Source organism: Mustelus asterias, chromosome 13 (genome assembly GCF_964213995.1).
Source record: "Mustelus asterias chromosome 13, sMusAst1.hap1.1, whole genome shotgun sequence".
NCBI lineage: Eukaryota > Metazoa > Chordata > Chondrichthyes > Carcharhiniformes > Triakidae > Mustelus > Mustelus asterias.
The window spans coordinates 105157759-105172720 of record NC_135813.1 but is presented as its reverse complement, the minus strand read 5'-3'; the positions used below and the strand labels follow the sequence as shown (position 1 = coordinate 105172720).

Below are 14962 nucleotides of genomic sequence, written 5' to 3'. Positions count from 1 at the left end.
ATGGTGTAACCAGAAGCCGATTACATTGCTCGACCAGGCCAATGGAGTTACTCACAGACAACTCCATAATGCTTAGTTGAAATGGCATGTAGGTCTCATATCCTCAACCCATATATGGGGTGGCCCTGCTGTGTCTAGCTTAGTTCAAACAACTATCCTTATTTGGTCAACACAGGAAGTGTCAGGTCACAGCTTGCAGAAACTTTATGACCTGCATCTGTTTTTGATTCTAACTTGACCAAAATCCCAGCAGGCTTGACTCTTACTGTCACAATTATTGTTGTTATAATTGCTGTTATTGTCATCATTCTCCTGTCTGACCACAGTTCCTCCTCTTGATCCTGGAACATAAAGCAAAATGGATCACAGACTACGACCAAACTCTCTCAACCAGGTAGCATCAGAATTCGGTTAAACTATTAACATACGACAGATATTACATTTACAATGAATGAAACTCTTGTTTATGTAACAGAAATTCCACATTCAACTGTTGCGTTTTCTCCCTTTTCCATCTTACAAACCGAACTGCAAAGAACAAATAAATTAAAGTACGTAAGATTAATATTGTGACATGATGAATCCATGGATGAATTTGTACATTTGCACCCCTATCCCAAATATCATTAAATTTCCTCATCAATTCCCTTAAGTTTCTTGTGAAATCTGTACATGCTATTGTCTTGATTTTCAATTCATCTAGTTTCTGAATATCTGCCAAATAATTTTCTGAAAATGTCCCTCACCTCGTCAATGACATTAATTATAACTCATTATCTAACGTGTACGTCAATGAGGTCAATTTGTCCCATCCTTGCTAAAACAGCAAGTAGGGTGATGAATAGGGCAGATTTCTGTACTGTAATGTCTCTACTTCATCAGCACGTACACAGTATCTTCCATCTCCCATATACCCTACTTTTACATACATCTATTCACTTCTCTCTATCTCCCAAGTACGACTAACCTCCTTTCCTGATCTAAATCCATATTTAGTTCTGTCAGTCTCATAGATAGGATAGGGACATATTATTAACTGGTTGGGTTTTGTTTTGAACGTTGTTTTGATCCAGATCCTATCATTGCTCCAGTGCTTTCTACTCTATACTGCAGAATCCCTTTTTGTCATAGCTATCACTGTAAATCTAAATTCCCAATAGTCACAGCTCAGAAAGCTGACTCCGATTAGCACACACGTGCTATGTTATTTTAAGGTTCAATGTATAAGCAAGAAGTAACTCTAGTGATTTTTATTCCAGTTTAAAAAATTGTAGAGGAAACTCCCCCGTTATTTCATCAACTCTCTTTACCATTTTTTTTAGTTAATGAATAGGGTGATCTGCACAAATGGTTTACTTTATTCCTCTAAGGGTTTTGACTTCCATAACCCCAGGTAACTTGATAATAGGAAAATCCTGTCATCTGTTGCAACGTCATTGACACTCCCCAGATTTAACACTATCTTTCCACTTACAGATCACCTTGCTCATAAACACTTGAGAGCCTTATCCTTTCACAGAAAGTTATTAACTCCCAATTTATTAGGATTTAGGTACATTGAATCAAAACAGATTTTACATGTTCACATGCATTATCTTAGATAACATTTACTCAATATAGGTAACACGCAAAACAAATATTACTTTAAAACCTATTCTAGATTCAAATAGTGACACCATGAACTGAGAATATGTTTCAATTTGTCTCTCTTCAACAACAAAAGAAAAGTTTATATTCTTGAAACACAAAACCCATACAGACTCTCGTACTCTTTATTTGTCAAAAATTAAAATGTATTTATCTCAATTTAGGTAACTTATTTATGAGTTGCCTATTCAATGCATTTAATTTATTCAATCAATTAAATGTCAGAAAAAGTAATGCCTACAATTAACTGAAACCAATCTCTTTTTAATTCAAGAGGTAACAGGAAAAAATCTGAGTTAAACTCTTCTACAAAGGCAGAGCCTTTTACAGTCTTGAAGCTGCTAGACTTGTTCATCTGTAATTCACAATCCACCTATTCAAAAACAAAACACAAAAAATACATTTGCCTTAGAGCTAAATGAGGTAATTTGGTCTAGAAATCTGTCAAATTAAAATAAAAAATAAAATTCATAATCTCCAGTGTATATCAATTCTCAGTCGCCAAATTAGAATGAATCAAACAGAAAATAGTGACATCTCTGTCAGTTCGAAAACAAAAGAGGTGGAACTGTTTCAAATGTAATAACATCACCACACCTTCGAAGACTGAAGACCAAGCGAGTGGGCACATGGTTTCCTGCCAAGGTTTAAATCCTTTTCTTTCACAGTTTTAACCCAGGATTACTCGAAATTCAGATTGGTTGTTTGCTTTGCAAAAATTGTATTCAAAGTAACTTTCCACACATGTAATATGTGTATAACCTACACCACTTGAGAGTAACTGTGGCCTTCAATTATACTCTAGATTAAGGAATTTCAAACATTTGTTTCAAATTACACTTCTAATCCAACTCACAACTCCCATTTGATTTTAAACTCAAAATCACAATTGGGTGGAAAATATTAAAGCATTAAAGAAAATCCACACATTCTTTATTAGACACACATGCACATATATACATTCACTCATGGAAGTTTCCAAACACATAGAATCAAAATGGTAAATGAGGGGCCTAAGTGCCGGGCGGACTTGAAACTGGGAGTGTTTCAGAGCCGACTTTTAGACCCGTTCTCAGGCACCCCCATACGCACCCTGCCTGAAAACATATCAGCAATTCCGTATTGTGCTGCACAAGCCTGTGGGAGGGGCTTAACACGCCCAAAATCCTGCAGCTGTGATCGGCGCCTTCAACTGAGCATGCACAGAAAAAAATGATAGAATGCTGCTCCCCTGTCACATTGCTGCTGAATAATGCCTCTTCCTGGCAGACATTGCTCCACCCCCACAACATTACTGACCCTCTTATTCCATTTCTCCCCCCCCCCCCCCCCCCCCCACTGATCTTGGGCAGAGTGGCAGTGACCGCCCCCCCCTCCCTATTGATCTCAGGCAGAGTGGCAGTGGACCCCCACTTTCCCAACCTCTCCCCACCACCGATCTCGTGCAGAGAGCCGTTGGACTAACTGGAGTGCCCAAATCGGACTTTTGTGGAGCATGTCTGTTTGGCGCCGATTCTGGATGGGTGAAAGCAGTGGTAAAGGGGGAAGTGCTGATAAGGTTGGGCGTGCAGCCCATTAAGTCAATTTAAATGCATGCAGATGTTTTGGGCGCGGTCCCGGTCACAGCCATTTTCAGGCCTTGGTAAAAGTGCGGATCGCATTACTCAACTCATGCCCAACTTTACCAAGTTTTCACGCCCCAAAACGGGTGCAACGCGATGGTAAAATCAGATCCATAATCTCCACAGCATTTTGCTTTTATTCAATCTTAATGATTTAAACTGGAATAAAAATAAAGGAAATAGATCAAGACAGTTTCTTCAAAACTGCAATCAAAACTCAAATTCTCAAGCAATTTTAAACTTAAGTTTAACACTTTCTCATAGTTTAAAGTTAAACTAAAGTTCATGCATCACATTTTATTACTGCACAATCCCCACTCTCACCAGAACAAAGCAATTGCTTTAACAACTCCTCTCCTCAATCTAATCCAACAACATACATTGAACAAACAACCAGACCATACAGAATAACTGAAGACTTAAACTAGGAAAAAGAAATCTCTGTCACACACTGCAACACAAACAACAACTCAACTTATCAGCTCAGCTTTCCTTGAATCAACCTTGTGTTTTAAACATGCACTCAGAATGAAACCATTCAGAAATCTTCCCCAGGCTGTTAATTAGCTTTTCCCAAACACGTGGGGTGGGATTTTATGGCCTCGTTCGCCCCAAAACAGTAAAATCCCACCCCAGGTCAACGGACCTTTCCATGGTCTGCCCCTCACCCGCTCTGATTCTCGTGCCAGGCGGGGTGGTAAAATTCCATCCATGTTGTCTGTTTCGTAATGAAACTGAGTTTCCCAACCGGTTTCCTGCTCAGAGGTTTATCTGTAGGAAGTTTTTGTATCTTGCCAATTAATTTACAATATTTCCTGGGGAAGGTGAGAGGACATAGTTCCTTTCTCTCTCCATTCTGTAACACCACATTGCTCACTAACCCGCCCCCCCCCATTTTTGTTTGGATGCAAAGGGCCCTTTTGCGGTCCTTTGTGATGTGGGGGTTTGAGCTCCTGCTCCTTGCCCATATATGGATGTGGCTCGGCTGTATCTAGCTTAGTTCAAACAACTATCCTTATTTTGTCAACACAGGAAGTGTCAGGCCACAGCTCACAGGCCAGGTCACAGCTTGCAGCAACTTTATGACCTGCATCTGTTTAGATTATAACTTGACCAAAGTCCCAACTTGCTTGACTCTCGTTGTCACAATTACTTTTACAGCTAGTATTGTCATTATCATTCTTATGACCGCTGTTGTTGTAATTGTTTTTCTCTTTGACCACACTGGAAAACTTGTCATCTCCTTCCTGTTGGAGTGATCTGCACTCTGTGAATAAAGGCTCAAGACTTGGGAGTCAGATTACCTTGATAAAGTAACCCAAGCAAGCAATGCAACTACATGTTGCCTTGGGATGGGGGACAATAGTAGGGTATCACCGGTTGAGATTGTTCCTAAATGCTGAGTTCACCTAACCCAGGTTTTCATTCCATCTTCTGGAAATGCTGCTTCTTGGAAGTAGTTTAAGTTTAGAGCCAAATAACATTGGCGCCCCGGGTGGCTTTCGATAAGAGGTAGCTGAAGCTGCTCCGAAATCAGACCAAACCTCCTTGTTTCTGATTCTTTGTTGGTAACAATCCCTCAAAGACTTGGCAGAGGTCACATAACTATTTTTGGTACAAAACCTTGAACTAAGGGCCCCAATTCTTATCTGTGTCCTTTTCGAGGCTTATGTTCCTTACATTGTTCAGCTGATTTTTTTTATAAAGTAATTTTCCATTCTCTCGAGGACACAAGTGTTGGTTTATTATAATCTTGCTCTAACTAAAATTGGACAAAGAACAAAGAACAGTACAGCACAGGAAACAGGCCCTTCGGCCCTCCAAGCCTGTGCCGCTCCTTGGTCCAACTAGACCAATCGTTTGTATCCCTCCATTCCCAGGCTGCTCATGTGACTATCCAGGTAAGTCTTAAACGATGTCAGCGTGCCTGCCTCCACCACCCTACTCTCTCTCTCTTTCTTTGTTCCAAGTTCAGTTTACATTGGGCTAGATTCGCTGTGTGTGAAGAGACTTGCATTTATCCAACTTTTGTATGGCAAGTTTCTGGACCTCTCTCTCTCTCTCTCTTTGTTCCAAGTTCAGTTTACATTGGGCTAGATTCGCTGTGTGTGAAGAGACTTGCATTTATCCAACTTTTGTATGGCAAGTTTCTGTTAGCTAGTTGCAGAACTACTCGGATGGAGCAAGCTACTGCAAATCTCCTTAACCCAGCAGATTGTGCCCATAGGTAGTGCAAAGTCTGAAGAAGTGTCAGAATAGTGAATTCGGTGTCAAATTGGGTAGTAAAAGCAAAATTAAAGGAAGATCGGGATGAGAGTGATATGAGACCAAGTTTACATTTTGCCCTTTTCATGTTTTTAAAAATTGCCATCAATCCAGGCAGAATTTGGGGGTGGGAGTGCACGAGGTGGTGGTTGATGGCTACTAACTCTTCAGTCATGGCTGAGCTAATTGGACCAAACATAGGCTTCATCAAGACCACTCTGCACGCACCCAATGAAATTTTCCAGTTGTCATGTAAGCCCCTCACTGAAGTGAGGAATGGAGGCAACCTTCCAGTGGCAGACCATGGGGCTAATGCTCCATCCAGCTAGGAAATCCAAATGATAGCGCCCCCCCCCCCCCCCCACCTGCCATAGCTGACGAGCCACAGTTGTGGTTGCTGGTTTCCCCTCAACGATACTGTCCTGCAACTGTGTCCTCTTTGATTTTAAACATTTGTAGGGCACCTCTATTCGCCCACCTCTGGCGGAGTTGCTGATCTATCTTGGAGGGGCTTTGACTGGTCCTCCAGCCTTAGGAGCCCACCAGTCATTGTTAATTGGACTGAATTGTCCATCTCCTTGAATCTCTGGGTGCGTCCTGGCACCGGCAAGTGTGAGGTCCAGATTCCCAACGACGGGGACCCATGAAAGAAAAACCATGCCAGTGGATTTGACTGACTGAAATTGGGTCATGTTGTTATTATCACTGCGGTGCAGGAGTTGAACATGCTTGAAATTTAGATTTTTATCTAATGTAGTGAATTCCTGATGTCAGGCTGCCAGATTTGATGGATGCATTAATTTGACTGGGACATTGCTCCTTGTGGCTGGCACTGTCACGTTGATGAGACAGGTTATTGCTCAGTCCATCTGAGCAGGAAAGGGAGTGGGCAGAGAAACCATTTTCTTGTGGGGTGGAGGGATATTGCAGCAATGATTTTTGTTCTAAATTGCAAGCTCGCTAATGCCTGTATTTGTTCAGAGAACATTTGGAAGTGAATTGGTAAATATTAATAAACAGTATGTTAGACACATTCAGTTCTTCTAAGTACAGCGAAATGGAGGAAAAAAATAAATAGTGGCCTGTCTTGTTATATCTAACTGGACTTTGATATAATTTAATGACTTGTCTGTGTGGAGTTTACACATTTTCCCTGTGTAGTATGGATTTCTTCCGGGTACTCCAGTTTCCTCCCACACTCCAAAGATGTGCGGGTTAGGTGGATTGACCATGCTAAATTGCCCCTTAGTGTCAGGGGGACTAGCTAGGGTAAATGCATGGGGTTATGGGGATAGGGTCTGGCTGGGATTTTGGTCGGTGCAGACTCGATGGGCCAAATGGCCTCCTCCTACACTGTAGAATTCTATGTCTTGAAGTAATCTACTAGTTGTTGTCAGTACGTTTAAGCTCTCCTGTTTTTTTTGGGGGGGGGGGGGGCGGGACTCATTCTATGTCTTGCTAGTGAAAATATGCTCCAAAAGCATCACACCAACTTTAGACCCCACTGCAATGCCACTGACCATTAATTGTAGTGAGACTTTGAGAATGAAATATTGTACAGCACCAAGCCATTTGATAATTGAATGTACATTAACAACACGTTTTGACGCAGTAGCTAAAATATGCAATTGTATTGGCAGGAACCATGTAATCTGGTGATCTACTGTAGTAAATGTGGAATTTGATTTTCTGCATTACATTCTAAACTCTGCTCTAATTGCTGTCTACAGACTAACTATAGCTACAGATAAGTCCACTATATGGATCGCACTTTAAAAGGCATGATCAGAATTATTGGGTGAGACCAAGGAAAAGCATTAATATTGTGTTAGGAGAAATAAAAGTTTTTTTATTTTTGTGAGAGAGCTGGTTAGTTGCAGCAGAAATAATTTTGCTCATGGTAATAAAACCTGAGATTTTCTTGCTTTTAGCAATCTGTAATAATGAGACCATCGTCATACAAAGCAATAGCTTTCCACTCCAAACTGAAATGAAAGATTTGATTTGATTTTTTAAATACTGACCCTGTGCAACACTAGATGGCAACATGTACCACATGTTAATGCATTAAGAGGCAATTTGTTAAAACTTTTGAAAGTTGCTGCAGGTTGTGTTGTAAGCGATGTTTGGATCAATCTTCCATGCGTTGACTATTCGAAAATAATATTGGATATTTATTAAGTTGATCTTTCTCTGCACCCTAGCTATGACTGTAACACTGTATTCTGCACCCTCTCCTTTCCTTCTCCCCTATGTACGGTATGCTCTGTCCGTATAGCGCGCAAGAAACAAAACTTTTCATTGTGCCCCAATACATGTGACAATAATGAATCGAATCAAAATATGTCTTGCAGCTCCTCAACCGTTCACCCACTAATCGAGACAGTGTCTTTGGCTTAGTATTTAATTGGTGCTCCCCCCCCCCCCCCCCCCCCCACACACACTTTTTGCCATCCATCTTTTCTGAATCCATTTCTAAATTGCATTTCTTGATTGCTTATTTTTTTGTTTATGCCACTGTCTCAAAAATAGTTTTGCCCAATTCAAATAACAGTTCTGGAGATGTGGGTGACTGTTATTTATTGTCAACAAATTAATGCCTTTTTAAAAGAAAAATATATTTTCATAATTTGATAGGGTGGGATTTGGATTTGCAGCCTCTGGAGTATTTATCCAGTAGTCTAACCACGAGAACCATATCCGTATGTATTTAATATCAAATCTTCCAGGGCACTGCAGTAACATGAGAAAAGTGGATGCTCCATTAAAGTAAAAGAGTGAGGTTGGGGAGGGATCACCAATAGCTTGGCTAAAGATGTATGTCTTAAAGTGTCTTATATGACTGGTTTATGGAGGGAATTCCTGAGCATTGGACAGAGGTAGCCAAAGACATGCTGATTGTGAAGGAATGGAGGGGGGAGAGCTGGAAGTTTTAAGTTTTTTTTAAAATTGGTATCGCAAATTGGTATTCCCGGCTCGGTCACTGTCTGTGTGGAGTTTGCACATTCTCCTCGTGTCTGCGTGGGTTTCCTCCGGGTGCTCCGGTTTCCTCCCACAGTCCAAAGATGTGCGGGTTAGGTTGATTGGCCAGGTTAAAAATTGCCCCTTAGAGTCCTAGGATGCGAAGGTTAGAGGGTAAAATATGTGGGGGTAGGGCCTGGGTGGGATTGTGGTCGGTGCAGACTCGATGGGCCGAATGGCCTCCTTCTGCACTGTAGGGTTTCTATGATTCTATGATAACAAATAGGCTTACATTAACACTGCAATGAAGTTACTGTGAAAATCCCCTAGTCCGGCGCCTGTTCGGGTACATTTGAGGGAGAATTCAGCATGGCCAATGCACCCAACCAGCACATCTTTTGGACTGTGGGAGGAAACCGGAGCACCCGGAGGAAACCCATGCAGACACAAGGAGAATGTGCAGACTCCACACAGACAGTGACCCAAGCGGGAATTGAACCCGGTCCCTGGTGCTGTGAGGCAACAGTGCTAATCACTGTGCCACCCTGAAGATGAGATGGTATAAGATCAGAGAAAGTTTACAAGGTAAGATTTAATTTCGAGGAAGATTACAGAGGGTGGGGTTCATAGTCAGAGATTTAAGCACACTTCCTATGTGTGTCTACATTATATTCGGTAATAGGATAACTTGCAGCCTTGTGTACTTTGCTCTGTGTTCAGTTTATCAACCTTACAATGTCAGATTGTTGAGCTTTCGTGTATTGTAACGATCATGATGTGTAGATGCCGGCGTTGGACTGGGGTGGGCACAGCGAGAAGTCTCACAACACCAGGTTAAAGTCCAACAGGTTTATTTGGAATCACCAACTTTCGGAGCACCTGATGAAGGAGCAGCTCTCCGAAAGTTTGTGATTCCAAATAAACCTGTTGGGACTTTAACCTGGTGTTGTGAGACTTCTTACTGTAACAATCATGGTATATTTATAAAGGTTATTGGGAGATGGACACTTTGTTACTTTTTAAAAAAGCAACATGGAGTATGGACACTGTTCCTCCACAAAATAGACTTCAGAAAGCCAGGTGTCGCCGCCTGTGCTTTCCGTGTAGACACACCTACAGTTTTGAACATCTCTCTGGGAAGTTACTTAAATGCCAAAGACCTTCCTGGGTGCTGACTGACCATTCCTCAACATTTCAATGGAGGAGATTTGAAATGACAAAGGTTTGCTGGCCTTTCATTGGGATTTATCTTGCAAATTGTATCTGTGGTTCCTCATTTACCTTGGGTTGGTCTTTGTATCAGGTCTGTGGAAAGAAAAGTGTTTGAGTGACTGTTTCTTCCTCCATATTACATTCTGATTGAGCAAGTTCGAACTGGTCTGTTGTTAGAAGTCTAAATATCTTTTCTTCCCCTCTCTCTTCTTGGTTTCAGAATTGCCTCAAACAGACTATCTACAAGTGGCAGAAGCAACATGGCTGGCGCTGAATGTTGTGTCCAATGGTCATTCGTCAACCTGTTCTCAGACAATTGGAGTGACAAAGATAGCAAAGTCTGTGATTGCTCCCCTAGCCCAACATAATGTTTCTGTGTTCATGTTGTCGACCTACCAGACTGACTTCATCCTGGTGAGCGTGCTGTCGATCTCTTTCTCAGCTGCTGGTTTTATTTTTGTGCAGTCTCCTTTAGGAGGAGGTGATGGGGTGGTGATGATGTCACTGGGCCAATAATTTAGAAGACCCAGACTACTACTCTGGGCACAAAACTCCCATCCTAACAACATTGTGGGTGTGCCTACACCACACGGACTGCAGCAGTTCAAGTTGGGATCTTACCATCACCCTACTCTTGGACAATTTGGGATGGACAATGAATGCAGGCCTAGCCAGCGATGCTCCACATCCCATGAATGAATAAATGAAAAGAAAAAGTGGCACTGGATGTCATTGCAGTCTCGTGCCTATGTGCATTTTGGAAAATTCCATTTACTTACAGTGCAAAGAAATAAAATAGCAATGCAGTGTCTCTCGATTACAGCCTCATCGTAATAGTACATGAGATGCTACAGTTTTATTATACTTGCTTCTTTTGCCCCTCCTGAACTTGAGGTTTGCCAAACAATCTATCTTGAAACAATGTCTCGTGGTCACTGAGGGAAGCAGAAGGATGATTTTTAACGTCAGAAAGTTCTAGAACTCTTTTTAATCTTGAAATGAAGGAACTTGAGAAAGTTAATACTTCAATAGGACATTTAAATATCCTGGATGAGGTTAATCTGGAATCCTACTTTAAAAACAAAGAATATGGGCGAAAACCGAGAAACATTAAGGCAAAGAATAATCGGAACTTGGAAGGGGCTCCCTGGTAGAATAATGTAGGCAAAGACTCACTCAAGTGAGTTTTTAATAGTGTGATGGCTAGATGTAGGCCTTTTTCAGAATGGATAAATTAAGATGTGTTTAATTGGTTCCCTCATCTGTACCTATTTTAAGATCTTGTATGATGCCCCTTTAGTAATTGTAGCAAGGTTTCTGATGATGGAGTTCAATCATCTAGTCAACCAACATGACATTAATCTGATTGATTCAGGGATGGTGCAGTCTTGGGCATACATCAGATCTTCTGGTTATGGGTGACAGGGATTTTGATAATTTTTGAACTATTTACTCATGGTTCTGTACAAGTTGAAAACTTGTCTAAATGCACCGGGAGTTAAAATCAACATGTGAGCTACTGTCCATTTAATCAATGTTCCTAATATTTTGTCATAACCTAAAGTAGTTTTCTTTTAAACCAGGTCCTTTTAAAAGTGACTTAAATATCTGCTGTAGCACTAATTTAAGCAATGGACAAGCTAATAACAGTGCCATAAACCTGAGTATTGGTTGCACTGTGACTGGTACCATAGATTTTCCATTGGGTACTTGTACATATGCACTAGCAACAATCTCCCTCTTTGTTTTAAAAAAAAGCCCAACTCAGCAAAGAGAAATTGAACAGAATTCTAGTAAGTGATCAGCCAGTGTTATCACTCTGGGTCTGGAGAATTTTGCTTTGATATAATCCCAACAGACAGAGATTTTATATTCCACTGCACAATGCTTTGCAATGTTGGGAACAGTCTCTCCGATAGTATTCATTTATAATTGCTCATTGTGCTTATGCTTGGGAATTTGTCACTATTTTGCTTTTTACATCCAGTATAGACATCAAGCAATTTTGGGTCTGTTATGGAACAGATACAGAGTGAAGTACCAGTCCACTGCTCAACAATATGTGTTAACCTCCAACTTCTGCACCAAGTGATTATCCTTGAGGTGTGCAGAAGTCAAACTACTTGCTGTGAAATATTGTGGTTTTATGCAGCGGATTGGTACTTACTAAAACCCCAGGTATGATTGGGTGCAAATATATTTTGTCTAGAACTTATGTAATGAGTCTGCTTGCAAATATAATATTCCCTTGAATGTGTGTGCCTAGGTACGGGAGAGTGATTTACCAGCAGTTATCCACACCCTGTCTGAAGAATTTAGTATTTACAAGGAGGAGAATGGGGAATCGGTTCCAGTGGACAGTAACAATGTCACAAACGGCTTTATAAAACCCAAAACCGGTACGGTAAAATGACCAGATTAAAGTGTTCATAACTGTTCTATTTTTCACATGACTACAACAGGCATCTGAGAACAAAACCCAAAATCATACGTGTAGTTATAACAATGTGACAGGAAGATATGGAAGCAGGGTGGATAAAGGGGAACCAGTGGATGTTCCACAGGGGACCACAAAGGATGTGACAGCGTAGATATAGAAGGAAATCTTTGCACTGTTGAGAAGGCTCCAGAATCGGGTATCATGTATACAAGTTAGTAACTAATAAATGCAGTTGGACATTTCGGAGAAAGAACAACATCCAAAGAGCGATAAGAATGTGGGACTCAAAAGTAGTTGAGTCAATTAGCATAATTGCATTTGAAGGGAAGCTAGCTGAATTTAAGGGAGAACAAGTAGAAGATAAGTTTATGGGCTTGAATAAAGAGGGATAGGAGGAAGTGCATGCAGAAGATGAATGTCAGCATTTGGGCCAAATGTCCTGTTTCTGTTCCAATATTGATTGGCCAGACTTTCTTGGCCCTGTGGAAATGGTGTTGGAGTTGTGAGAAGGCAGTGGAAGGTCTGGGAAAATTGTGGGAAGCCATGTCAGGATGGTTCCCTGTTGCAATCGCATCATCAGGAAAGTTTCTCAGGGGTGAACGGGAACTGAATTGCCCACAGCACAGAAATGCACAACCAATTAATGCTTTAAGGCCTGAAGTAGGGGTGATTTTTGCAACCTTCATTGGATTTTGCCAGTGGGTCGAGTGCTCCCCTGCTACATGTGGAGGCTTGATGTGGAGATGCCGGCATTGGACTGGGGTAAACACAGTATGAGTAAATGTGAAGGGTACCAGCTTAATGGAGGTGTCTTCCTTGTGGCAGTCTGGGGGATGGTCTATTGAAGCCAGAGGCTCCAAGGCCCAATGGTGGGGCTGTGAGCAGAAAAGGCCACACCCCTGGCCCAAACTATCCTCTACACGGGGTTTCCCTTCCGCTCTGAGGGGCTTACTGTCTCCGGCCCTCACCACTTTGGGCTTTATGAATGCCTCTGAGGACACTTCCACATTGTGGCACCCTCAAGATCTCCTGACTTGCGTCAACAGCACCCAGCTCTCCTGGTGAGGCTGAAGAGATGCTGGACCTGTGTTGTGTCTGTTCTGCATGCTTTGTGACACTAATTAATGACATTCAAATTAAAGCCAAAACCATTTTAGGCTTGTGTTCTGAAATGTGTACCGGAAATGCTCTTAGAATTCCTAAGTTGTGTGACTGGCTGGCACTCGGGGAGTTTGACATTTCGGCCCTTTTACAATATCCTGTGATGGACACAATAAGGATTGATTCAAAAACTCCCTCGTCCTTTTCTGTTTTAGAAATTTTTTTAAACCTTGTGGCCCTTTTCCTTTCTATTTAGATTGGATCAGATAAAAAAAAAGTTTGGACAGATAGTCCTGCATTGATTCCTCTTGAAAGAGCATTTATCTAATTTTAAATGTGAATCAGTGGTAAAGTACTAAGTGCGTAGATAGTGAATGCACGTTTTTTCAAGGTTGTCGCACCTTTACTGAAGGCATCGGTATCAGTGACAGCTTTATTTAATGTCTGGACTGTTTGTATTAAAGGGGGGGGGGGGGGGGGCGGTGTGGGTGTGTGGTTAACACTGCTGTCTCGTCCAAAGATATGTGGGTTAGATTGATTGGCTATGCTAAATTGCCCCTAGCGTCATGGGATTAGCAGGGTAAATGCGTGGGGTTACGGGAATAGGGCCTGGTGGGATTGTGGTCGGTGCTGACTCGATGGGCCGAATGGCCTCCTTCTGCACTGTAGGGTTTCTGTGATTCTTAAGCAAATACAAAAGACTTTTGTTTCATACAATTGGACTTGATTCTAAACTTGACGTACTTCCACAGGGACATCTGCGATGCAATTTGAATTAAATGGTCATTGAAATCTACTGGAAACTGAAGCTTATAAGGAGAGAAAATAACCCAGCTTTTAAATGTCTTTTAAAAAGTTGACAATCATAAAACCAAACTGCGCAGAAGAGGCCCTTCGGCAATCAAGTCTGCACCAACACATTAGAAACACCTGAACTCCCACTAAATCCCATCTGCCAGCACTTGGCCCATCGCCCTGAATGTTGTAATGTGCCAAGTGCTCATCCAGATACTTTTCAAAGGATGTAAGGCAACCTGTCTCCACCACCCCCCCCAGGCAGCGCATTCCAGACCGTCACCACCCTCTGGGTAAAATACGTTCTTCCTCACATTCCTCCAACTGAACGTGTGTCCATATCTTTAAGAAGAAACTAAATTAACCCTTGCTTCATTGGAAGAGAGAGAGCTCGAATAGCCACTTTTAATGATGTTTAGGGACCAGAGAAGAGGGAAAGGGCTCATGATTTATTCTTGGTGGTGAGCTGCTAACCAGAATCTTAACTTTACTCTTTGCTCTTCTAGCTTCCAGCCCCACAGTTCATCCAGTGTTAAGTCCCAAGAACCAATTCTGTGTAATGAGCTTGGACCCAGATACTCTTCCCACTATTGCCACTATTCTCATGGATGTAATGTTCTACTCTGCAAGGTATGGATCTCTTGATAAGTTGTTGGATATATGGTGCTTAATTATTACTTGCTGTAATACAGAGAGGCCATTGTATTTGATCCTTAAATTTGATGGGCTAAGTGACCGCCTGCTATCATTTCCAAGATTCTATTTTCTCTGCTTATTAACGGAATACCCTTACCTGCAACTTCAGGCAAGTAAATATGGCTTTTGCTCAATCTTCTGCCTAATGTTTTACGTGGCTCACAAGGTTTCACCATATGATTTGGAATAGTTCATGTGGTGATCTTCAGTTCCACTTCAGTCC

General features: G+C 41.6%; 1 protein-coding gene across 1 annotated transcript in view; it reads left to right on the top strand.

The window, feature by feature from the left end:
• The window catches only part of LOC144502968 (cytosolic arginine sensor for mTORC1 subunit 2-like), a 64350-nt gene that overhangs the window by 32429 nt on the left and 16959 nt on the right, over positions 1 to 14962 (top strand). The window contains exons 3-5 of the mRNA XM_078227416.1: positions 9928 to 10121; positions 11974 to 12106; positions 14550 to 14673. Coding sequence (XP_078083542.1) covers positions 9928 to 10121; positions 11974 to 12106; positions 14550 to 14673 — 451 coding nt within the window. The remainder of the gene's footprint in view (positions 1 to 9927; positions 10122 to 11973; positions 12107 to 14549; positions 14674 to 14962) is intronic.